Source organism: Colletotrichum destructivum, chromosome 9 (assembly GCF_034447905.1).
Source record: "Colletotrichum destructivum chromosome 9, complete sequence".
Lineage (NCBI taxonomy): Eukaryota > Fungi > Ascomycota > Sordariomycetes > Glomerellales > Glomerellaceae > Colletotrichum > Colletotrichum destructivum.
In genome coordinates this window covers 843,982-865,620 of record NC_085904.1, presented here as the reverse complement: position 1 = coordinate 865,620, position 21,639 = coordinate 843,982, and the positions used below count along the sequence as shown (strand labels likewise).

Below are 21,639 nucleotides of genomic sequence, written 5' to 3'. Positions count from 1 at the left end.
AGAAAGGGGGGCGGGGCTGCCAAGGTCGACTCTTACTTTCTCGTTTTCCCTCGTTTCATGCGCGTAGGTAGTCGACCTGAGCAGATGATTCTTCTTTCCATCCAGCTTAGAATAAACCTAGCCGTCACAAACATCCTTCGACCGGAACCACGTCGCTCCAGCCGTATCTTAACCGTCAGCCCGCCTTATCCATATCGGCTCCTCCAGAGGGGCCGGGGAGGGGGGATGAGCCGATGGTTGGGGCCACTTTGCACCGTGTTCTCCCATCTCTCGATCTCTTATCTTCGTGAATTTCTCCGGTCGACTTGCAACGCGGGGGGGTAAACATACAAAGCAGCCAGACGTTGTGATTGCTAGCTCATAGATGACTCGCACCCGCCACCTCTCCCCGCAGTTTCTCATCAGATGCATCCCCTGTAGCGTCTTCGAGGTCCTCCTGCCCAGTTTCCTCTCTCGTCCGCGGGGCAGCATCGAAGGATTCATCATTCCTTGGAAGTCAGTTAGGGCGTCTCCAGTGGCTCTGCTAGACTGAAGTAGGAAAGAGAAACAGAATGCCCAGCCATGAGCGTCGGGCAACATCAGTATTTGCAGTCTCCCATCGCCCTCATTTGATCGGCTCGTGGCTTGGGAGTCGCCTGTGTCGCGAGTCTGCATGAGACTGGCCTGCGCACGCGCGGGGGAGGGAGGTGCATGCTAAAAGTCGATTGAGGCCTTCAAGTCATTGGTAGACGATAGCGAGCCTCCAATATTAAGACAGCGCCCTCTTCTATCTATATGACAGCCCTATTGCCCTGTACTGTCAACATGCAAAGTTCAGGGAAGTAGTGATGGCATCTCGCTACGCAACTTCAGCTTTCCTCCGGTGCACAAGCCGGCTCTTCAGCCTCGGACGGCCCTCCGGATGCCGTAGCATGGCTACCACGTCGACGAAGTCTGAATGGCTCGTCATCATCCCTGACAAGCCCGGTTCTCTCGCGACGCGCTTCGCTGTCCGCTCGTATGGCCTGTCCAATCCCTGTATATCCCAATTGGATGCTCACACCAATTGATAGCACGCACCTCAAAGGCGTCGAGCCGTTTCGGGATTCCGGCGTCTGGAAGATGGGCGGCCCCATCCTGCACGAACTTCCCGCCAACGACGAGCCTTCGAGTCTCAAAGTCATTGGCAGCACCATTGTATGCGTGGCCGAGTCTAAGGAGGAAATCATGGAAATGCTGAAAAGGGACGTCTATGTCGACAGAGGCGTCTGGGATCTCGAAAGAGTCCAAATGTGGCCTGTGAGTCTGGTCATGGCCACCCTGTGAGATGATGTGATGGACTCTCGTGCGAGCTAACACATCTGAAGTTCCGATGTACTTTCAGAAACCCTTGAGTCGGGATGGAATGTCAGGGCACAACCGCGCTGCTGTCGGCCGAGGTGCCATCCGATATTTGGCAGAAGCTCGAGCTCAAGATCCCCGACTGTTGAGAAATCATGTCATTGGTCCATATTTGAATACACTTGAGTTTGCCTCGTCCCGTTTACCTTTCCCATTAGACTGTGGTCCTGACAGTCCCAGTGGCCAGTTGAGAACCCAAGGCCGACATAATGCAGCCGCTATTCCGCTTACGCCCCGAAAACCCAATATCCCCACCCGTCATTAAGCCTCAGCCTGCTCTTCAGCGGCGACCCTGAGCTCGTAGTTGAGCTCGAAACACTCAGCCAGAAGTTCACTGACACTACCCTGCCCCTCGGGAATATCGTTGTTGATCATGAATTTTCCGTCCTGGCGCATGTTGTCAATCGAGTGAAGCTGCGACACAGTTAGTATTGTCTCTCCTGACCGGTTTCCGGGCTAAAGTAAAGCACCTTCATGCTGTAGGGGTACAGCTCTCTAACGGATTGAACGCCACCGCTGTTCTTCACCTCGATCAGGCATCGCTTCAGCGTTTGCAGCTGGTTGTAGATCGGTAGCAAAGCCTCCGACACTGGTTCCGAGGATATCATGAGGGAGTAGATGTAGGCGTAGCTTCTTCTAATAAGGTATAGGAGCGTCTACCAGCGTCAGCCGAGAGTTCCGACACGGATCGGTGGGTTCACTTACACGCTGAACATAGAGTTCAGCAGGCTTGCCTTCATCATCTAGCCAGTTGCCGTTGACTCTGCTCTCGTCGATCTTGTCCAGCTGCCGCTGGAAGTCAAAGAGATCCGCCTCACGCAGAGACCATGCTTGCGTAATAGAGAGCTTCTCAAGCTCATTGCGGATGCGAAATAAAACGTCGTATGTCGGTCGGAAAGAGTCGGGGATCACTCCCTTTCTAAAACCACAAATCAGCAGCATTCTTGGTAGCGAAGGCGCGGCGTTGTACCTATCAAGCACAGTATCGGACCATTGCAGACATTTCTCCAGTAGTGCGGCCATTTCTTCGCCCCCGGCGGGAGCCTTTCCATCCGCCGTAACGAATTTGCCATCCTTGCTCTGTTCATCGATCTCTCGCAATTGAGCTTGAAGCTTTTGTACTTCTGACGACGAGAACTGCGTTGCGTCAGACGTTATACCACATGCCTCAAAACACCAAACCTACCTTGGATCGTGTGTTTGCCAGAGACATGGACCTCAGAATAGAGATCAGCTTCTCGTAGGTCTTCGGCAGTGGATCCTCGAGACGTTCCAAGCGCTTTCTGAGATTCGCCAGCGACTTTTCACAGAGCTCCAGCCTGTTAGACAATAGAGTAATGATGTATGGCGAGTATTCGTTCTCGGTGGACTTGACATTATGCGCCAGCTTCGTTAGAGTGTGCGACAGACTCTCCAGGTCTTTGGCCGAGTAAAGATCGACCTCGGTGAGGTGATCCAGCAGTCTCCTAATGGTGGACGTCAAGGCATAGGCGGCCGGAGCCTCGTTGTTTCGACCGATCGTCATGAAGAAGAGCGACAGCAGCTGGAAACAGCTTTCCAGCACCCTGTCCACTGTAGTATGCGGGTTAGCCGTTGACCCCGCACAGTCGCGGCGATAGCGCAATACCTCTGTTCTCCTCCCTTCGATCAGACGACCGGCACTCGTTGAGCTGGCGGACCTGCTCGATGGTCTCGTCGTACAGTGGGAGAACATCCTGACTGCGAATGTAGGTGGTGCGGTCCTGCTTCAGTAGCTGCAGTCTGTCGCGGATCGCGACCAGCTTCTCCAAAATCTCCTTCTCGCGGTCGTCCCGCGGCGGGGGGCAGGTAGGGGTATCCATTATACGTGACGTAATCTACGATGGGCGCTGGTTGCTGGGAGGGTTGTAAAGTTGAAATATAGGTGACTGGCGACTGTTCGAGATCATGGACGGCCAAGGCATGCACCTCTTGCGCTGAATGTTAATACCCTTGCAGATCTGCCAATGCTCCAACATTCAACGAAGCACGATAGCGGGGACTAGGAACTCAAAGGTCAGTCCAGTCCGGTTGCCGGTCGTGTTCTGCGAGCGGATGGACACGGTAAAAGCGTATTGGTAAGGGTGTCTGTGACAAAGAATGTCTCCCGTGGGATCCGCAGGTAGATATGCGTGGAGGGGTGAGTATGTGTAAGGCGAGTGGTGTATTGCGGATGATGCGCGTGGTCGTAAGGTGGCCCAGCTGGTCCGGAATCTGATGGAAGGGGGTGCACGTCGACTGCAGCAAGCAATCAGCGGTGCTTGTGATAAGTAACAGTGTGCAGCAAGCAAGGTGGGGGGGTCTGACCCGGTGCTGCCACACCTGGGCGCTATGTTGAAAGTCAAATGGGGATGTTGATGTGGGGCATGACCCAAGTGACTGACGGCAGCGGGGTCAGGTATACCCAGCAGTCCAGGCTGTCGATCTGTAATCCTATTGGCTCGGGCATTCGTCCAATCACAGACACTTCAGAGCGGAACCATCGGAAAGGCACTTACTTTAGCCGAAAAACCGCCGATTGCAAAATTAGGTCTTGAAAGCCCTGCTAAATTTCGACGGTGGATTGAACTCGCGATTACCATATTGACTGCTCCTTCGACAATCACACTCACCATCCGCGAAGTCAACCTCCAGTCGCAAACGCCCCCCCAAATCAGTCACAATGTCGACCGCCGAGCTCGCTTCTTCCTACGCGGCCCTCATCCTCGCCGATGATGGTGTCGAGATCACTGTGCGTCGCCCCGAGAACACACACACACACCCCGCAACGGAATTGATACGATACAAAATATCCCGGACTCGGACGAATACTAACGATGGTGTTTACTAGGCCGACAAGCTCCAGACCCTGATCAAGGCTGCCAAGATCGAAGACGTTGAGCCCATCTGGACCTCTCTGTTCGCCAAGGTACGACGCGACAATTCTTCCAACGATCCAACGAAGAGCAACGAAGGCTGATTTTGAGGAAACACAGGCTCTTGAGGGCAAGGACGTCAAGGACCTGCTTTCCAACGTCGGTTCCGGTGGTGGCGCTGCTGCCCCCGCTGCCGGTGGTGCTGCCGCTGCCGGTGGTGCCGCTGAGGCTGCCGCTGAGGAGGCACCGAAGGAGGAGGGTACGTTTCGATCCGCATTCCCATTCAACGTCCCACACACTGACACCTAGCTACAGACAAGGAGGAGTCCGACGACGACATGGGATTCGGTCTCTTCGACTAAGCGATTTCCGCGACGATTTCCTTCCCTTTGTAACTTCAACTGCATGGATCCGGGGGTTCTACGATTCGCGCGATCATAAAGGATTGGGTGGAGGCACGATATCCTGCTGCCTGGACAGAGTAGCTCTCATACGGAAATGTGAAGACGCTCTCTACGCGGAGTTCACTGGACATCCTAAAAAAATGAAAGTGGAATTTGGCATGCTTTGAACATACCGGGACATACGCGCGGCGCCTCTGACGGAGTGAGTCGCGTACGTCGACATGATACACCAGCTTAGCTCGAGCAGAAATGGCTTATGATTCAACCCTCGGTGCCTATCTTGCCTAGAGTGACTCATCATCACTTCTGGTCCGTGTCGTGCCAACGCCCTCGGCACCGGCGCAGAGCGATGCCCTACGTCACCAAGGTCGAACGCGCCCAGTTTATCATTGCTTCAGTGGTTGAGAGGTGTTTAGTCTTAAGGGGGGGGTGCCCTGGACTGACAGTTCGTCCTGTATGTCACTGATGCGTTGGTGTTCTTGTCTTACTTATGGTTCTTGACATCCGCATGCCTGTTCCGAGTCCAGACCTGGAGTGTTTGGCCCGGAGCTGTACAGTCATACTGCTTTGTGGCTCAAAGTTTGTCTTGGCTGCGGACGTGAAACGGCTCGATCAGCCGTTCATCTGAGTCGGTTTGAAAACTCGTGTATTCATGTGTATCGCCCTTCCTCATCGAGGAGGGTGTGATCTAGCTTGGGTCACAGTATGCGTGCTTATATTGAATGTCATTTTGATGGTTGGACCGGCGGCTAGTGTCAACTTCTTCACTCTTATGTCGCACTTTGGCGTCCTTTCCTCTACCTTCTACCACCCCAACGCCAGCCTATGCAGCCCTGTACTTCCCGATCGTTATTCCAAACTGGCGCGCCTATTTGACGATGAGAACAGCGCTAGGTGTTAGACCAGCCTCCTTCAGGGTCTTGCTGAGATCCATGTGGCCCTCAAACGTCTTCCTCGGGAAAGTGGTCGAGAAGCTCGTAACCTCCAAGCCGTTCTCAGACTGGAGCATCTGCGCCACCTCGAATAGGGTAGTCTCGGCTGGAAGGGTCTTCAGGATGTTGCCGTCCGACGTCTGCAGTCTCAAGCGAGCCTCGTTGTGGTTTGCAGTCGCCTTCGGGATGGAGGTCGCGGCAACGGGACCAGGTGCAGGGGCTCTGCCTTCTCTCGCGGCCTTGGCCTCCTCCGCCTTGCGGCGCCGATCTTCCTTGTCAGCCTCGATCTTGGCCTTGATGCGGCGCTTCGCCTCGAGGTCGTCCTGCTTTTCCTGACGCTTCTTGGCAGCCTCCTTGATCTGCTCCTTGCGCTGCAACTCTTCCTTGGCTTCCTGACTTTCCTTTGTCGCCTTCATGCGGATTTTCTCGTTGCGCTTGGCTTCCTCCTTGTCCAAGAGGGCCTGCTTGGCCTTTTTCTCCTTAAGCTGCTCACGCAGTTCATCAAGCTTAGCCTTCTTCTGATCATCTGTCAGGGGAGCAATCTCCTCTGTCGACTCCGAGAAGTCAGTGTGGTCCCTGTTAGGTGTCAGCGCACAAGTCCATCGTAAATAGAGTCATGTCTGTTTGAACAGGCCTGCACTCGCTTCAGGTTGCCACTGAGATAGGACCCCGTTTCGTGCAAGCGCAGACGGAGGGCAAGGCAGGTAGCAAGGGAAAGTAAGATAGGATAACTCACGTCTTGGTTGCATGGTAAGAGGCCGTGTCCTGAGATCTGAAGCGTTTGCCACACTCATTGCAAACTAGCGACTTTGCGGTGGCACCGCTCTCAAGAGCATCGATGTTGGCCTGGACTTCACCTGCATCATCGTCGTCGTCCTTGGCAACAGTGCTGGAGGCAGCAGCAGTGAGCTCATCGAGGGGTTTATCCTGGTTTGCCTCAAGCCATTCAAGGGCTCCATTTACTGTGAAGATTGTCAGCAAAGCTGTTCTTGGGGTCTGTTTTGTGACATGAGACGGGACTGACGGTTGCCTGTCTTCTTAACCGCCAGCTCAGCCCGGGCCTTCTCAAAGCCCATGTCGAGCAGCTGATCAAGGTCGGACTGGGTCATCTTGCGTGGCGGGATTGGTGGTTGTTGGTTGTTGAGGCAACGTAGATGACGAACTGCAGCTTGAGGAAGCTTGGTCGTTGAACGAGAAAACGTATGGCGGTAGACGTCTGCTTCTGATAATTAATCAGAGTCGGGGGTGTTGTGAATAAGCGTTGATTTTGGTGTATGCACCGCTAAATATGCAGGAGGTGAAGGAAGTACTGATCTGAGTCGGATTTCTGTTGGAGACGTCATCTGCAGCCTGCAGGTCTCCCAGTTGTGGATAGAGGGGCTGTTTCCCTTGGAGCAGAAGTGGCTGGAGCGCGCGGGAGGGACCGAAAACACGGACGATGGGCCTCTCTCGTTTCTCATCTTGTATTCATACATTCATTGATTGCCCTTCCGTTTCTGACTAATACACCTATTCTCTGCTCTGTTGACCCTTCTCCATTCTTTTGACAGCGTCTGCAATTTCTTCATTGGCCAGCGGCGTATTATTTTCAATGTTTCTAAGGAAAAAAGAAGAACACAAGAGCAAAGCATTCGTCGTTGTTCGCCAACTCACGCCCCCATGCCTCAGCAGCCATCTCGTGTAAAGTACATTTCATCTCGGAGGCCTGGCCACGAGGAAGTGGTCCCTTGGGTTTCCATTTTTAGTGGACAAACATCCCAGGAGCCGGATTAACCCCCTGTCCCCAGAGCAGCTTACTAGTCGAGGGCCCCAGCGCGCAACTCCGATTGACCGCCCGCTAGGGGCTAGAGTGCACCTTAATGAAACCTGGCCTGGACTCCTGGACAGGATTGCTCAGAGCCGGACTGTGTGCGCATCCTCCCTATCCCAATCGAGTCCAGCCCGGGTCGTGCTACTGTTGGTTACCTACGGTAGTGTGTATTACGTCGTGGGCTCTTGCGTGCGAAACACCTGCTTTTACCCTACTACCTTCCTTTACTTCCTTCCTTCCTTCCGTCCTTCCGTTCGAACACTTCCAGGAACCTTGACCTTGCCTTACCTACCTTTTACCCTACAACCCGGCGCCTTTTTCTAATATTGCCCCGCGCGCAACACTCCTTCGACACGTTTCTCTCCTCGCCTTTCATAAATTCTCTTTTCCGATCTATCTGCTTAGGCTAAGGCCTGCGTTGAATGCGCCGAGACCTGCCATACTCCTCACCCGTATCCTAAGCGTTTGCATCTCCCTCCCGAGCTTCCGCCATGTCCGTCGACATCGAGCCCTCCGAGCTGAGCTTCCGACGTAAGGACTTTCTTTGCGCCATCAATCACGTTGCCTCACACTCACATTCCCTCCTCTCTCAGGGCCTTTCACCGTCGAAGTCTCTCAGATTCTCCGGATCAAGAACCCGAACCAGACCCCCATCGCCTTCAAGGTACGTCATCGCCCAAGTTCTGGCTCGCCATTTGACTCTCCTCTCACGATATGCGACCAGGTCAAAACCACCGCCCCGAAGCAGTACGATCCCCTGCACCCCATGCAGGTCCTCGTAGGCGACTGACGACATCTGCAGGTACTGCGTTCGCCCCAACTCGGGTCGTGTCGAGCCTGGACAGGATGTGGAGGTTACCGGTAGGCAACTTGCAATTGCCAGGTGGTCACACGCAACTGACCGCAACAAGTCCTTCTCCAGGCCATGAAGCAGGAGCCACCTCTCGACACTAAATGCCGCGATAAATTCCTCGTCCAGTCCGTTCCCATCACTGCCGATAAGGAGTTCGCGAGTATTGCCAACATTGTGAGAACAGACTTTCAAGGAAGCCCAAAAACGTGGCGCATGGGCTAATCAAATTTGGCAAATAGCTCGATCAGACCGACAAGTCTTCTGTCATTGAGAGGAAGATTCGTGTCAACTGGCTTACCGCCGATGACCAGTCGCCCAACCCGCCCAGTGCCTCTGCTGTTACCTCTACCCCGAACCGCCACTCTGTCGTTAATGGCGTACGTCGATACCGGCATTCCGATCGAAACTACCTCGCGCCCATGCTGACAAATAACAGGACAACACTCCCGATGTTTCGAACGTCTACTCTTCCCCTGGCCAAGAAGCTGATCGCTCTGGTAGCCCCAGTGCTTCAGCTGTCCGTCCCTCGACTTCCGACACGAAGGACGACACGGTCTCCGAGAAGGCCCAATCAACAGTCAGCGCCGCGAGCCACGTTGTCGCCAACACCGCCCAGGTCACCTACGAAGAGCTGAAACAGAAGCTTTTCCAGGCTGAAGCCAAGATTGCCAACCTGCAGGATAGCAGTGGTCTACGCCAACGTATCAAGACGGAGAGCGAGAAGCTCCCCAGCACCCAAGAGGCTGCTGCGGCGGTAAGACAGGGAGTTGAGGGTGTATCGGTGCAGATGGTTGCCATCCTGTGTCTCCTCAGCTTCCTGCTTGCCTACTTCTTCTTTTAAACTTGGTAACCCCGACAAATAACCCTTTCTACGAACTTTCTATTGGAGGATTTACGAAGAAGTGCTGTGGGGTATTGGAGTGCCTTGGTGTTATTGCCATCACTCTTGTAGGCCCAAGGAAGGCAGCATGGCGAGAGGAGGTTTTGACGACGGGGTTTGGCGGATGGAGACCATTCATCCACAACAACCCCGATCTGACATGGAATGGAGTCACAAATTACACATGTAACCATACGGATTCTTTTTGTTCTAACGGCCCGGCGTCCTGGACGCGAAGTAGTTGATTTCAGAAACTGATCTCACCATTTGGCTCTGGCATTTGCAAGTGACAGTGACCCCTACCGACTTGCCCCTCCCTTGATCCCTTAGGCTTTCGCTTCGGGGACTGGTACTGTGACCATGAATAGGACATGAAAGAGAAGCTTTGACGATGGGGATAGGTTTTGAGCAAGTGCTTCCAGTACATGTTTGCATTTGCCCCTCGTTTGTCACTTATGCCTTGGTCATATCGCAGTGAAACGGACATCCTCCTCACCGAAAGCTGTGTTCGACCGGTGGCATTTCAAGAACTGAGGTCTTGAAGCACCTTTGCTCAGATATCTAGCAGGCGGGTATCTTAGCAAGACCCTTCTAATGAGCACAGTCCAATGCCTATGTATAGTGAGTATTCTCGTTCGTCATTGCCACAAAAGCTTCGTACCGACGTGTGCTCGTACCAACAGGCCATTTTATCAACGCCCACTCATGAAACCAAAGGCAAACGAACAACAATTCTTCTTGCGGGTGCTGTTCCATCTTTCTCTCCTACCAGCCCCAGCGTTTTTTTTTCGTGACAAAATGTTAATTAAGTTGAAAAGGGGGTTTTCTTAAGAAATTTACGGCTGTATCTAAACTCAAGCCTCAATCTCCTCGCGTGACCATTTTGCGCCGCCACCAACAATGCGGCCGCCCTGCTTCCTCTTGACGCGGGAGGTCATGCCAACGTTCTCGTCGAGGATGAAGCGCCAGATGACATAGGTCCAGCTCTCATGGCGGGGCAGGTCGTCGTAGAACTCCTTGGCGAGCTCACGCAGCTTGGGCAGGCGAGTCCAGGGGACGGCGGGAAAATCGTGGTGCTCGTTGTGCAGGCCGACGTTGTAGGTAAGGAAGTTAAGGGGCCCGTAGTAGGAGAAGGTCTCGGGTACGGGGATATTGTTGGCGGCGTCGCGGGCAGCGGCGGGGACGGTCTCATAGACATAGTGCTCGGCGATGAAGTGGCCGGCGACCGGGTGCAGGGAGCCGGCGAGGAAGGAGGAGAGAAGGAGGTAGAGGATGGCGTTGAAGCCAAAAGCGGAGTAGAGAGCGAAGTCGAAAGCGAGCTGGACGGCGATGTTGACGTAGTGGACCCAGGTGAAGGCGACGCTGTAGATGAGGGTCGGGCGGATGGCGTAGAAAAAGATCTGGAAGGTGCAGAAGAAGGCCTTGCCAAGGATGGAGTCAAAGAAGACGACCTCGATTGCGGTGGGAAGGTCGGTGTCGAGGCCGTCGACACCCAGGGACTTGTGGTGGGTGAGGTGATAGGGGCGGAAGGAGGCGCTGTAGGGGACGCCGATGGGAAGGTTGGCGACAATGGCAAAGAGGCGGTTGGCAAGCGGGGAGCGGAAGGCGAGGTTGTGGGAAATTTCGTGGATGGCGAGGAAAAGGTTCTGGTTGGCGGTGGCGCCGAAGATGTAGCCGACCAGCCAGAACTTCCAGGAGAAGAAGGGCGTCTCGCTGAGGTACCAGGCCCAAAAGATTTGCATCGCGACGACGCCGGCGACGACGTACTTTGTCAGGGGCTCCGGCCCGCAGAGCTTTGTGACCTGTTGGAGGAGGGGGGTAGTCAGTTGCCTGCGAACGCTACGGCGACCCATTGGCCCGTCAGGGGAAGTTATGAGAAGACGGTACCTCGGGGTGAGCCTTGATGATGGCAAGGCGGCGGGTTCGGTGCGGCTCCTCGGTGTAGGTCCAGAAGAAGTCTTTCTCGGCGGACGCCGCGTCGGTCTTCAGCTTACCGGCGGCGGCGGCGCCATCTGCAGCGGGCGCGGCGGTGGACTTGCGCTTGGACGCCGCTGTCACGGTTTCGGCGCCGGATGAGGCCATTGTCGCAATTTGGTAAAGAGGTGTGTTGTCTGGTGTATCCTCGTGTTTGCGCGTGTGTGTAGGGAGCGCGTGAGTACAGAGAGATGGCACTGTTGTTGTTTTTCTGGCAAGAAACAAGTGGAATATATCTGTCCTGAGTGGAGGGGGGCGAATGGGACAAGGTAAAACGAGAGTCCGTCACTGCTCTGGGTCCTTAATATGGATTTATATAAAGACAAGAGATCAGTTGGAAGAGGGCGCCCGTGGAAGGAAACGGCAGTGTTGACCCTGTGCGCTTTTCCTGTACGAAAAGAGATTGTTGTGTATTTCCCCCTCTGCACGCAAGCGAATCGAGTGTTGTCGGGAAGAAGATCACGCCTCGAAAATGGCAAATCTCCTGATGGCGGGCTGTTTTAGGGGATGGAGGGGCTTGGGTGGCACTGGGGGAGACGAAGGGGTTCGACATTTAGTAAAAGCGGTGTAAAGGTCGCCTCTGCAGGACTACAGCTGCTTCTGCTATCTGCAACCTGTGGCGCAGCGGGTATCAGTGGGGGAAGAGGTGGAGCAGGATCCCTTGTCCCGCTGTGGCCAGTCGTTCAGGCGGCCACACGTTGCTGCGTTTCTGGTTGCATGGTTGCATGATTGCACGAGGTACAAGGTAGCAGAAACCCAGAATGAGAATTGAGATGCAGCCAGGGTGGTAATTGCGCTGTAAATTTTCTTGGTCGGGGAGGAATTGGGGATGCTAGAAAGAACTACCCACACACCAAATTATGTTTTCGGCACGGTTTTGTGCGTGTTGGGGAGCGAGATGAAGAACATGGCCCATTTAACACCGCAATGGCTTCTTAGGTATCTCTGATTGCCGGTTTTCATTTTCGTTGCTCAGAGTGGCCAATGCCGGCGGCGTCGCTTGGCATCACCCGACGCTGTTCTGTAACCCGTTTGATCAAGTACGGTTACGTTGTGCTTCGCATTGTGCGAGGGCGTTTTCATGATCTTTTGTTCATACGCAAACTTCCATGTTGTTGCGATTCTAGTTGATTAAGGGAGCCATGGGGTCATTGTACACATGATTGCACTTCATGCCTCTATCATCAGGATCGAAAACGCAAGACACAGCCCAAGTCTGTTGATATACCCGCCATTTTGATCTGTCAATGTCCGAGGAAATCGCACCTTTCCGTGCCTCGTGAACTTCCATCGCTGAGGATCATGAGCTGCAACGAGGGCATGCTGTGAATGTTCAGAGTGGCCCGTTAATGACCTTGATGATCCTATCTTTGCAAGTCCATCAACCTGTTACTCGACCTGCATGTCACAACCTGCCAGTAGTCTCAACGCAACGGTCCAGCGAGTGCGTATTCGTCCTACTTATGACCCGCCTCGGTCCCCTTTCCAGGAAGGATGCTGGTCAAGCCTGAGTACCAGGGGCGTGAGCAGCCCAGACAACCGCCTGTACCTGGAAGTGTAGGTGGCTCCGGGATGAGTCGAACCCGGTGCTGGTCCTCGGCCGAGTTCTTCAACATCGCCAGGGCCACCCAGAACATCCGATTGAGCCTGCAATTGCACGATGGGAGCAAGGCAACGGCGTCAAATATGTTCCTATTCGCCGTATACGCCTAATAAGTCATGTCGAAATCGCACGTATACGAACAATTGATGATGAGCAGATCTGAACGTCGTCAGTAAGCTAGGCGAGAGCTGTTGGTAACTGTATCTACAGACCTGCAGGAACGCCCAGACGGTGTCTCTTCCACTGTATCTAAGTGATACATGGACACGGCACTCGCTGGCGGTAAGTAAAGTATCCGTTTGCACTTGATGAACTTGACATAGTTGGCAACGTTGCATCCAGGCAATCGCTACCAAGAGATATCATCCACGAAGCTGTGGCTGACGACTGAAGAAACACGCGCCATTGTGCGACCTCGAAAAATTGGTCTCGAATGCTTGCATTGGCGAACAAGGAAACCGTTGGCTGACAGGGTCGACGCCACTCGAGCGATCGGCCGGTCAAACTATATTACTCCGATCACGGATGAGGTCTCACAGGGCTACACCAAGCCTGGTTTTCACTTTGCATACTTGTTTGGTGTTGTTCTGCCCGTCGTACGACCACTCGCATCTGCTTTGAGAAAAGGGGGTCGTATGGTTGTGTGCATGTCACGTATTCTGCCTCAATTTGCGTGAGAAGTAGAGTTGATGCTGAGGGTATTTCCTCATCGATCGGACCAGAGGTGATATTCCTCTGTGAACACACGCGTTTCGCGGGAGCGACATCGGCGCTTACCCTGGCGGCGGCTGAGATTCCTCTCTCTGCTTTTCATAGTCGATCGATTCTGGCCCCCCAATGCATGATTCTTCTAGCTCTGTTGGTCGTCTACACTTGTGCATTGTCCGTATTGAGAGAAGGTCCTTCTCCTATGCTTCGCTGACCGCCCGACCTTACCGAGTTCGCATAACCATGAGAAGTGAAGTGAAACCCAAAATCAAGTCCGACAGACGGTAACGACTGGTATCGTGTGCAAGAGAAAGAGGTGAGCTGTTGACAGAGACGCGGTATCCGCCCTCAGTCTCGAGAGTCGGGGTTTGCTCCGGGGCAGTCCCAGTCAGGGAAGCCATCCTTAAGAGCACTACTGGCTGCAGTACATTATCGTCAAGTCCGAGTTTGCCGTCGAATTTGGGCTGAAGGATGCAGAGGGGTTTTAATTGTTCAGGTGACCTGCGGTGGCTGTTCAATCGTGATGCCAAAGGAGGGTTAGGTGAGGTTGAAGCAGAGACACTGTAAGGAAGGGGGGGTCTGTGATTGGTTGTCACATGCAGACAACTTGGAGCTTGACTTATTTGGATGGAGAAGCAGAGGGGGCCAAGGGCAGGGATGATATCAGACGGGCCTAGAATTGCACCAACTCGAGAAGTGGAGGGCTGTAGTTTACTGTAGCTGCAAGGGCGCCTCTGGAAGAAACTGCAACGCTGGAATGACCGCTGCAATACGTCCAGGCTGTGTCGTCGTCGTTTGGTAACCAGATTCCATTAACGCCCCCCTAGAAGGCCGTTATCCGAGGCCGAGTTGAAAGAGACTGCGATAGGGGCACGGGACCTGGGAGTTATCTCCATGCCCACCAATGCCGATATTTTTCTTCTTCTCTCTGCCTATCCTGCATGTGCGTCACATGCCGCCTGTGGCCTCATGTATCGCAGATCATGGTCTCATTGCTGCCTCCCCAGCATTTACACTATGTAAGAACACCGGCCATTTGTCCTTATTGTCTGCAGGGGTCTGAAGAAAGAAACGGACAACAAAGGGGGAAGGAAGGGATGGAGAACAAAAAAGCATTGACACTACACCAGAGCTGCAGCTTCACCGCCCACAAGCCTAAAGTGCTTACATCCTTGGGCGTTGGGGGGGGGAGGAAGGCCTTTGTCCACTAGGTAGCAGACGGTGCCACGTGAAGATAAGAACTAGGCAAGAGCAGCCGCCTAAAACGATAAGCCCGAGCTCCAATCCTTGGGTCCGCTTCCTGCCACCTCGCCCAAAAATTCCCCGTTGAATTTAATCACCCAATGCGAACCCTCCTCCGGACAACAGTACAACTGCAACCAGCAACCACGCTCTTTCTCCCACGAGCATCTGCCATCCTTACACAACAACGGCTTTCTCTCCAGCTCTTGGACCACCTGCTTCGACCACTTATTCTCCCGCTGGTCTCGACCGCCGAAACAAGACGATATACCTTGCCTCGATAGCAACCTTCAGCCTGCCCTCAGTCCCCTCGCCATCTCTCCTCCACCACCAACCCAAGTCCGGCCCTCTCAAGGACTGCGGCAACCCCACGACGGCCTCTCTCTCTCTCGCGTTCCTTGTTTGACCTCCCTCGACCCGCCGAGCCGTCCAAGGTGGCCGGCCATCGCCAGAAACAAACCCCTCTGTCGGCGCGGCTCCAGCAAGCCAGCTCGTCGCGCCGATGTGGTGGTTCCTCCGAATCCTCACCAGTGCCATCTTCTTGCTAAGCATAGTGCTTTCCATCCCCGTCGCGTTCGATGTCGGCGGCAGGGATAGTGGCCTGGCATACAGTCTTGCTCTCTGCAGCTTCTACTTTATCTACTCGGCCATCGCCGTCGTCACTCCCGCCGAGTCGCGCGTCCGATGGGCCATATCCGTCATCCTCCGTCTCTCGCAATGGATCGTCATTCCGGGCCTGCTGATCTGGGCCCTCGGCCGCTTCGCCGTTGACGCCGGCGCTACCAACTGGGTTGAGCGCACGTTACAGGGCATCACGGCCTCCAAATCGACGTCATGGGGCGAGTGGGTGTTTGGCGAGGGCGGTGTTATCGAGACCATTACCTTAGGTGGTTGGGATAAGACTTTAAGGTACTCGAGTCCGGTATTTCAGCTTCTTGAAGGGTTTTGCACCTTGCTCGTCATTCAGGCCGCAGGACAGATCACGAAGTGGCTGGTCAATAGAGGGCGAAGTGACACTTGGATTGTACGTCGAAACCCCTCCCTGTGCCCCCAACGTACGGAGCAAGACCCAAAACGTCACCAACAACCTGGTGATAGTAGGGCCGTACGAACGCTGGAACTACCAGGCACTGTTGCGACCAACTTGCTAACAAATGTCGCAGATCATCCTGCTCGTCATCTCCGGCAGCGTGCTTGCGAGCGCCGTCTACTTCCTCTGGCGCGTCGCCCACTTCCCCTACATCGACAACTCCGATGCGATCCTGATCGGTGTCACCATGACTTCGGCCTTCTTCCTCTGCGCGTATGGAATCGGCAGTGGTCGCGGAAACCCTGTCGAGTCGTCGCTTCTCTTCGCCTACGTCGTCCTCTGCGTCTATCAAATCTTCACTGATTACCTCCCCTCCGAGTCCACCGAGGCGGACCAACACCAGTCGTCTCAGCCCGACTTCCCTCCTCTGCCGCCCATCATCATGGCATCGTACTCGACCCTCCTTCACATGCTCGGTTCTCTTCCTTACGCCGTCCACTCGTCTCTCAGTCTTCTCTACGCCGCTTTCCAGACCATCACCCCATCTGTCATCATTTCGCTTGCTTTCCGACTTCTCGTCTTCTATTGCGCTACCCGCATCATCCCTGCGGTCCGCGAATCTGGGGCTAGGGCTCTCATGGAAGAGCCATCTCTTGAGGAGTCGGACGCAGCCAATTGGCTCATTGGAACCATCACTTACTTCTCGCCGTCGATTCTGATTGCCATGTACACAAGCTTGCTTCTGCAGCATTTCTCGACCAACGACGGACCGGATGGTTGGACTCTTAGAGGAGGCGACCCAGGCGGGAACGTCTGGCGCTGGACGAATGTGGCTGCGACAATGTCCCTTTACGCGGTCGAGCTCTACTTAGGCAGCGAAGACCACGACAGTGGTCTGACAAACCATTGGAAAATGGATTGAGTGCGAAACCATCCAGCATTTGCGAAGCGGTTATAGCATCTACGCCACGAAGGCATAAGTGGTCACCTGCGTCCCAGGAAGACTTACTGAGCATCGCCTGTTCGAGCAGGCCAACCAACAAAATTGACGGATCAACGTACATAGGTCGTAACGACAGGACTACAGGGACAGGCACGGAAGGGGAATAGGAAAGGTACAGAAATACGGCGTTTCGGGGGATTGAGGAGTCTGCATGCTCGAATGGCGACTCTTTTACTGCGTATTCTGCGGAACGGCTTCAAGTGACATTGACGACAAAGGCGGCTCAATAGTTCGTGTTGCCACTGCTTAGGCATCTCCACATCACATTAGGAAACTTATCTTTTAAATTGATTGCCTTGGAAATCATTTCTGCTTGTGTTCTCCGCTCTCCGCTCTGAAGCCGCTCTCGACAAATGCACTACGAACGAAACGAGAGGGTTCAACTGGTTTGGGGGGATCGGATCAATCCTCGACACGACAGTCGCTGAGGCTGTAACAGGATGAAGTTAAAAGTCGGGATGGGTTCAGAGCTGCTCGGGAATGACGCCGCTCGCACCCACTTTGACGACACTCGACTCCGTCGCAGCACCGTCTTTTCTGGGGCCTCGGCAACGTCGTGCCCGCCCTCTCACTTACACCTAACCTAGACTTCTTCACTCACCCACCTCCTACCCCATCAATCCATCAACTCACGGTAAAACCTTTCGTCGTCGCTAGCTGCGTGTTTCCTTCTGGGCATCATAAGAATACAGGATTAGCCATACCCTTGCTACAAAATCATTTGAGACTTGAGGGCGTCAATACCACCTGCTTACGATCAAGATGGCATCGACAAACAACCCGATGAGCTCGTCCACCCCGGCACCTGATGTCTCCAAGACGACCCTACCCATGTCAGGCCTCCTCTGCGACGTCTACGGTCTAGAGGAGCTCATCGCGAAGCAGGCCTCGACCGTCTCGTGCCTGTGGCTGCACCACCCACGCCTGCGCGCCAAAGAGGACATGGCGGACTTCGCGAGCCGGGTCATCTCGCAATGGGAGCAGACATCCGCATCCGAGTCCACGCCCGTCACCGGAAATAAGGCAGGCGGCGGTGGCGGCAGAGCGCTCATCGCCGTAGCTTTCGACCAGCAGAACCACGGCACCAGGACCGTGTCCTCGACGGCGAGCGACTCGTGGCGCGAGGGCAACGCGACGCATGCGCTCGACATGTGGGCAATGGTCTCGGGCATGGTGAGCGATACGACGTCGCTGATCGACGTCGTCGAGGGGTACTTAAAGCTGGAGCTCGCGCGGAGGGGCGCTGGCGCTGGCGCCGGCGCCGAGTGGGCGATGGATCAGCACCTCGTACTGGGCGTGAGCTTGGGCGGGCACAGCGCGTGGCAGACGATGTTCCGGGAGAAAAGGGTATCGGCTGGAGTTGTGATCATCGGGTGTCCCGACTACATGGGTGAGTAACGGTGATTAAGGGTCGAAGAGGGAGCTGACGAATCGGTGACAGCTCTGCTATCGGACCGCGCGAAGAAGTCCAAGCTAGCGACCTTCTCGGCGTCCGACGACGGCGCCTCGTTCCTCGGCAGTAAGGACTTCCCGTCGGACCTCGTGGCGTCTTGCCTGCGGCACGATCCCAAGGGCATCCTCTTCGGCACCGGCGCTGTCCCGGCGTCGGCGGAAGGCCTCCCCGAGGATGAGCGGCGGCGTCTCGGAGGCATTTTGGACGGTCTCGGCCTCCGACGCAAAAGGTTCCTTGTGTGCTCCGGCGCCGAGGATAAGCTGGTCCCGTACAAGATGTCGGAGCCGTTCGTCGAGTTCTTCGCCGGGGCGGCGGGCGCGTGGTACGCCGACAGGGGTGTGGTGGTCGAGAACAAGGTGTACGATGGCGTCGGGCACGCGTTCAGCGAGGGGATGGTGGAGGACTCGGTCAGGTTCCTGGTCGATGCTGTTGCCGAGAAGGATGGCGGCCAGGGGGGTGACGAGAGGAGGGCGAAGATTTAATTTGTCCGTATCGTGGGATCACGGTGTAGGCCCGGCAATCGACTACAAACTCTTGGCGAGTTAGATGGAGTCTATGCTATATGCTCGGTTTTATGGTCTATCTTTCTTAAGCCCACGGCCTCTTCGCGTCTTCGACCAATGCCTCGTGGCCGTCTATGACCCTCGTGACAACACCGCTCCTCGCTCTCTCCTCCTCGCTCGTGAACAGCCTATCATCCAGACCCCACGGGTTTCTCGCCCTCCTCTTGCCAGCCAGACTCGGCCCGACGCCGTGGGGATCCTGCGTCCACTCGTCCACGGCACGCTGCACGCCCACGATGGCCCCTGTCTTGATATCGCCCCCTCCATCGTTGCCCCCGTTTCCCTCGGCACCCCCAGTGTCGGCAGCGTCACGCATCCCCGGTGGGTTGATGCCGATGAACCGCACCCTCCCAGGCGGGAATCCGATAGCGACGCAGTGACCGTCGACGATGCGCGGCCTCTTGAAGGTGTGGCTGACCACCGTCAGGGTGCGTGGCCAGCAGGCGTGGAGGCGGCGAAAGAGGAGGAGGGAGTGCAGGATGTTGTGGTACGAGTCCAAGGCGAGAGCGTCTGTGTGGATGCGGGATGCGAAGGGGGCGGCAATGCCGCCGCCGGGAGAGGATGGGAGGATGCCGAAGTAGGCGTTGGCGGCGGCGAGGTTGGCGTAGCTCTCTGCCTCCGAGAGGCGGGTTTCCCGACGTGTTGGTCCCCTGCGCGGCGGATCGTTAGCGTATGTGTCATGTCAACGAGTTACATGTAACAGTTCGACTGAATGAAGTTCTATGGCTCATCCTAGTGAGCGCAGAGACAGACAGGCACGTGAGCGATTTTCAGTGAGAAGAGGGGGGGGAGGGCATCAATGTTCTGCACAGGGCCGAGGTGGTTGCGTGAGCTTACCCCGAAAACACTAACACGGAAGCCGGGTCGTCCCGCAGCGCCGCCAGCCCGGCTTTGATGTGCTCGATGAATGTTGGGGTCTCGCCGGCCTGGAAGCCGGCGATGAGCCACTCCGACTCGGCGGCGCCGTTAGTGGGGCCGCCAGTCCAGATGCCGTGGCAGCAGACGATGATGAGGTTGCTCGTGACCGACATGACGCGGTTCCGTTAATGGCACGAGGGGGATCAGGCTGTGGCATTGCACCGTACAAGTTCCTGACGAAGTCGGGACAGATCCCCGCGCATTGGATGGGCTGTTGTGGATCATGTGATGCGGTGGCGGCGAGGATGTGGTGTTCTCCATTCATGCCACGCAAGGTTTCGCGAATGAATGAAGTGAGATCGTCACGGTCAGCGAGAGCCGCAGAGAAACCACAATCTTCACGAATCTAATCGTACCATGCTGGCGCAATATGCCAGAGTGGTGTATTGCCATGCACTTTGCCTTGATCCTTGATACTTGATTCAACCCTTTTTCATGACAGACTTCTGTAGGCATCTCCAACCAGATAAAGGCTCCCAGTCAAAACAACAGGTCCGTCTCTCGCAGTATCGACAGCCCATTGAGTGGCCGCCTCAAGACCTCCCTCACCCATGAAAATCTCCTTCGCGCCTGCGTTTGATGCCATTTCCCTCAAGGTGTCCAGCGGTAAGGGTTCAACCCAGGGCATGGTCTCTCGCTTGGAGAAAAGTACGCAAGCGACACTGTCGCCGGGCCTCAGCAAGGTGCGAAGCATGCCTCCAGCGTCCTTTCCGTCCTGTTTAGAGACCGACACGATCCACGTAACGGGTTTGTCTGCATCCCGCAGGCGTCGCTCGACATACGTGGACAGAGTCTCGGCCGACTGCGGGTTATGAGCCCCGTCAATGAGAATGGGCTTCCCTTTTCGTGACGGGTACTTCTCGCCGAGTTCCAACCAGGACAGCCTGCCCAGATGTGTGATGTCCTTCAAGATCGGCAATGCCTTCTCGACGGAGAGGTCCAGATGCGGGTAAGCAAGCTGAAAAGCTGTGATGGCGCATGCCATATTCTGGGCTTGGTGAGGCATTAATTCGGATCGATACAGGGTCTCCAGCAGGCCGGTCTGATTTGTGGTGAGGTGCAGCGGTGCCGAGACACTTGCCGCGTGCTGCCGGAAGACCTCGAGGACTTCGGGCGGGTTGCTCCCGTCGACGACGCACGGGACACCGGCCATCATAATGCCGGCCTTCTCCTTGGCGATCTCGGGTAGGGTGTTGCCGAGGAAGGCCTGGTGGTCGAGGCCGATCTTGGTAATGACGGTGACCTTCTTCCGCTTGAGGGCGTTTGTTGAGTCGAGTCGCCCGCCAAGGCCGACCTCGACGAGACCCATCTGCACGTCGGCGCGGCCAAAAACGCCAAAAGCGATGAGGGTAGTCACCTCGAAGATGGTTAGGGCTTCCTGCGATGTATCTTGCGATAAACGGGCTTGCTCGTCGTCCAGGATCTTACGTCGGACGTCGTTGTAGATATCTTGCTGGACGGGGACGCCATTGATCTTGATGGCGTCGCGCGGCTCGACAAGGTAAGGTGAGGTGAAAAGGCCGTTGGATATGCCGAAGGACCGGCAGAGGGCCGCAAGGTACGTGCAGGTGGTGCCCTTGCCGTTGGTCCCGGCAACGTGGATGGCATCCCACTTCTGCGGGACGCCTTCGAGAGCCCTGGATATGCGGTGCAGGCCTAGGCTAATGCCCTTCATTGCCATGCTTGGAGCGTGCTGAAGTCTTGGGGTGTCTTGTAATGGATGTGCTGCTCTGGATAAATGTTAGGCCCAAGGGAGCCAGCCCATCTCTCTCTCTTTCTCTTTCTCTTGGCTTTCTGGGGCAGACAGACGTCAGTGAGTGGACATGGAAGCCCGTAGCCCGGCAACGGATGGAGATGCCTGGGAGGGTGGTTCCGTCAGTAGGAGTGAGTCACTGGAATGCTCTGGTGATGAATGGGTCTTGGATTTTCAGGGTCTTCGATGTCGCATCCAGGGGCGGGCTGGATGCTACTAGTGGTTGGTATTGATGATACAGGCCTTTCCGTCTAACCCAA

The 21,639-nt window shown here is 55.3% G+C and overlaps 10 protein-coding genes across 10 annotated transcripts; 5 read left to right on the top strand and 5 right to left on the bottom strand.

Moving 5' to 3' along the window:
* Positions 1-911: 911 nt before the first annotated feature.
* CDEST_13374 (uncharacterized protein) lies at positions 912-1,305 on the top strand (the record flags this gene model as incomplete). Its single annotated transcript, XM_062929530.1, has 2 exons — positions 912-997; positions 1,053-1,305. The coding sequence occupies 2 exons, from the start codon at positions 912-914 to the stop codon at positions 1,303-1,305; spliced, it is 339 nt and encodes a 112-aa protein (XP_062785581.1).
* A 190-nt stretch (positions 1,306-1,495) lies between these two features.
* CDEST_13373 (uncharacterized protein) lies at positions 1,496-3,656 on the bottom strand. Its single transcript, XM_062929529.1, has 6 exons — positions 3,008-3,656; positions 2,567-2,952; positions 2,351-2,517; positions 2,086-2,299; positions 1,851-2,036; positions 1,496-1,794 (listed from the first exon to the last, which is right to left on the bottom strand). The coding sequence occupies exons 1-6, from the start codon at positions 3,219-3,221 to the stop codon at positions 1,642-1,644; spliced, it is 1,320 nt and encodes a 439-aa protein (XP_062785580.1). The 5' UTR covers positions 3,222-3,656; the 3' UTR covers positions 1,496-1,641.
* Positions 3,657-3,940: 284 nt separating this feature from the next.
* CDEST_13372 (Putative large ribosomal subunit protein P1/P2) lies at positions 3,941-4,933 on the top strand. The gene is made up of 4 exons (XM_062929528.1): positions 3,941-4,129; positions 4,229-4,306; positions 4,374-4,512; positions 4,569-4,933. The coding sequence occupies exons 1-4, from the start codon at positions 4,061-4,063 to the stop codon at positions 4,613-4,615; spliced, it is 333 nt and encodes a 110-aa protein (XP_062785579.1). The 5' UTR covers positions 3,941-4,060; the 3' UTR covers positions 4,616-4,933.
* Positions 4,934-5,249: 316 nt separating this feature from the next.
* Positions 5,250-7,008, bottom strand: CDEST_13371 (Putative UBX domain, UBA-like superfamily, Zinc finger C2H2-type, Ubiquitin-associated). The gene is made up of 3 exons (XM_062929527.1): positions 6,614-7,008; positions 6,326-6,551; positions 5,250-6,165 (listed from the first exon to the last, which is right to left on the bottom strand). The coding sequence occupies exons 1-3, from the start codon at positions 6,696-6,698 to the stop codon at positions 5,526-5,528; spliced, it is 951 nt and encodes a 316-aa protein (XP_062785578.1). The 5' UTR covers positions 6,699-7,008; the 3' UTR covers positions 5,250-5,525.
* Positions 7,009-7,465: 457 nt separating this feature from the next.
* CDEST_13370 (Putative major sperm protein (MSP)) lies at positions 7,466-9,307 on the top strand. Its single transcript, XM_062929526.1, has 7 exons — positions 7,466-7,930; positions 7,993-8,063; positions 8,124-8,146; positions 8,202-8,260; positions 8,311-8,426; positions 8,492-8,629; positions 8,689-9,307. Exons 1-7 carry the CDS (start codon positions 7,891-7,893, stop codon positions 9,091-9,093), a joined length of 852 nt encoding a protein of 283 aa, XP_062785577.1. The 5' UTR covers positions 7,466-7,890; the 3' UTR covers positions 9,094-9,307.
* Positions 9,308-9,346: 39 nt separating this feature from the next.
* Positions 9,347-11,592, bottom strand: CDEST_13369 (Putative fatty acid desaturase domain, sphingolipid delta4-desaturase). The gene is made up of 2 exons (XM_062929525.1): positions 11,020-11,592; positions 9,347-10,934 (listed from the first exon to the last, which is right to left on the bottom strand). Exons 1-2 carry the CDS (start codon positions 11,212-11,214, stop codon positions 9,987-9,989), a joined length of 1,143 nt encoding a protein of 380 aa, XP_062785576.1. The 5' UTR covers positions 11,215-11,592; the 3' UTR covers positions 9,347-9,986.
* Positions 11,593-14,731: 3,139 nt separating this feature from the next.
* On the top strand, positions 14,732-16,998 carry CDEST_13368 (Putative protein Ice2). Its single transcript, XM_062929524.1, has 2 exons — positions 14,732-15,683; positions 15,823-16,998. Exons 1-2 carry the CDS (start codon positions 15,162-15,164, stop codon positions 16,609-16,611), a joined length of 1,311 nt encoding a protein of 436 aa, XP_062785575.1. The 5' UTR covers positions 14,732-15,161; the 3' UTR covers positions 16,612-16,998.
* Positions 16,999-17,278: 280 nt separating this feature from the next.
* CDEST_13367 (Putative alpha/Beta hydrolase) lies at positions 17,279-18,731 on the top strand. The gene is made up of 2 exons (XM_062929523.1): positions 17,279-18,082; positions 18,134-18,731. Exons 1-2 carry the CDS (start codon positions 17,455-17,457, stop codon positions 18,625-18,627), a joined length of 1,122 nt encoding a protein of 373 aa, XP_062785574.1. The 5' UTR covers positions 17,279-17,454; the 3' UTR covers positions 18,628-18,731.
* Position 18,732: 1 nt separating this feature from the next.
* On the bottom strand, positions 18,733-19,807 carry CDEST_13366 (uncharacterized protein). The gene is made up of 2 exons (XM_062929522.1): positions 19,546-19,807; positions 18,733-19,358 (listed from the first exon to the last, which is right to left on the bottom strand). The coding sequence occupies exons 1-2, from the start codon at positions 19,737-19,739 to the stop codon at positions 18,734-18,736; spliced, it is 819 nt and encodes a 272-aa protein (XP_062785573.1). The 5' UTR covers positions 19,740-19,807; the 3' UTR covers position 18,733.
* Positions 19,808-19,898: 91 nt separating this feature from the next.
* Positions 19,899-21,626, bottom strand: CDEST_13365 (Putative folylpolyglutamate synthetase, mur-like, catalytic domain superfamily). Its single transcript, XM_062929521.1, has one exon. The coding sequence runs from the start codon at positions 21,305-21,307 to the stop codon at positions 20,060-20,062; it is 1,248 nt and encodes a 415-aa protein (XP_062785572.1). The 5' UTR covers positions 21,308-21,626; the 3' UTR covers positions 19,899-20,059.
* Between the last annotated feature and the right edge of the window lie 13 nt (positions 21,627-21,639).

Coding starts and splice junctions, on each gene's coding strand:
- CDEST_13373 (XM_062929529.1), bottom strand. CDS start 3,221: ATGGATACCCCTACCTGCCCCCCGCCGCGGGACGACCGCGAGAAGGAG. Junction 2,300..2,350: donor TCCGATACTGTGCTTGATAG/GTACAACGCCGC, acceptor TTGTGGTTTTAG/AAAGGGAGTGATCCCCGACT. Junction 1,795..1,850: donor TGTACCCCTACAGCATGAAG/GTGCTTTACTTT, acceptor ACTGTGTCGCAG/CTTCACTCGATTGACAACAT.
- CDEST_13372 (XM_062929528.1), top strand. CDS start 4,061: ATGTCGACCGCCGAGCTCGCTTCTTCCTACGCGGCCCTCATCCTCGCC. Junction 4,130..4,228: donor ATGATGGTGTCGAGATCACT/GTGCGTCGCCCC, acceptor GGTGTTTACTAG/GCCGACAAGCTCCAGACCCT. Junction 4,513..4,568: donor GGAGGCACCGAAGGAGGAGG/GTACGTTTCGAT, acceptor ACCTAGCTACAG/ACAAGGAGGAGTCCGACGAC.
- CDEST_13371 (XM_062929527.1), bottom strand. CDS start 6,698: ATGACCCAGTCCGACCTTGATCAGCTGCTCGACATGGGCTTTGAGAAG. Junction 6,552..6,613: donor GGTTAAGAAGACAGGCAACC/GTCAGTCCCGTC, acceptor CAATCTTCACAG/TAAATGGAGCCCTTGAATGG. Junction 6,166..6,325: donor TCTTACCATGCAACCAAGAC/GTGAGTTATCCT, acceptor GACACCTAACAG/GGACCACACTGACTTCTCGG.
- CDEST_13370 (XM_062929526.1), top strand. CDS start 7,891: ATGTCCGTCGACATCGAGCCCTCCGAGCTGAGCTTCCGAC. Junction 8,147..8,201: donor AAAACCACCGCCCCGAAGCA/GTACGATCCCCT, acceptor CGACATCTGCAG/GTACTGCGTTCGCCCCAACT. Junction 8,261..8,310: donor ACAGGATGTGGAGGTTACCG/GTAGGCAACTTG, acceptor GACCGCAACAAG/TCCTTCTCCAGGCCATGAAG.
- CDEST_13369 (XM_062929525.1), bottom strand. CDS start 11,214: ATGGCCTCATCCGGCGCCGAAACCGTGACAGCGGCGTCCAAGCGCAAG. Junction 10,935..11,019: donor TCATCAAGGCTCACCCCGAG/GTACCGTCTTCT, acceptor CTCCTCCAACAG/GTCACAAAGCTCTGCGGGCC.
- CDEST_13368 (XM_062929524.1), top strand. CDS start 15,162: ATGTGGTGGTTCCTCCGAATCCTCACCAGTGCCATCTTCTTGCTAAGC. Junction 15,684..15,822: donor GGCGAAGTGACACTTGGATT/GTACGTCGAAAC, acceptor CAAATGTCGCAG/ATCATCCTGCTCGTCATCTC.
- CDEST_13367 (XM_062929523.1), top strand. CDS start 17,455: ATGGCATCGACAAACAACCCGATGAGCTCGTCCACCCCGGCACCTGAT. Junction 18,083..18,133: donor CGGGTGTCCCGACTACATGG/GTGAGTAACGGT, acceptor AATCGGTGACAG/CTCTGCTATCGGACCGCGCG.
- CDEST_13366 (XM_062929522.1), bottom strand. CDS start 19,739: ATGTCGGTCACGAGCAACCTCATCATCGTCTGCTGCCACGGCATCTGG. Junction 19,359..19,545: donor TCCGTGTTAGTGTTTTCGGG/GTAAGCTCACGC, acceptor TCCGCCGCGCAG/GGGACCAACACGTCGGGAAA.
- CDEST_13365 (XM_062929521.1), bottom strand. CDS start 21,307: ATGGCAATGAAGGGCATTAGCCTAGGCCTGCACCGCATATCCAGGGCT.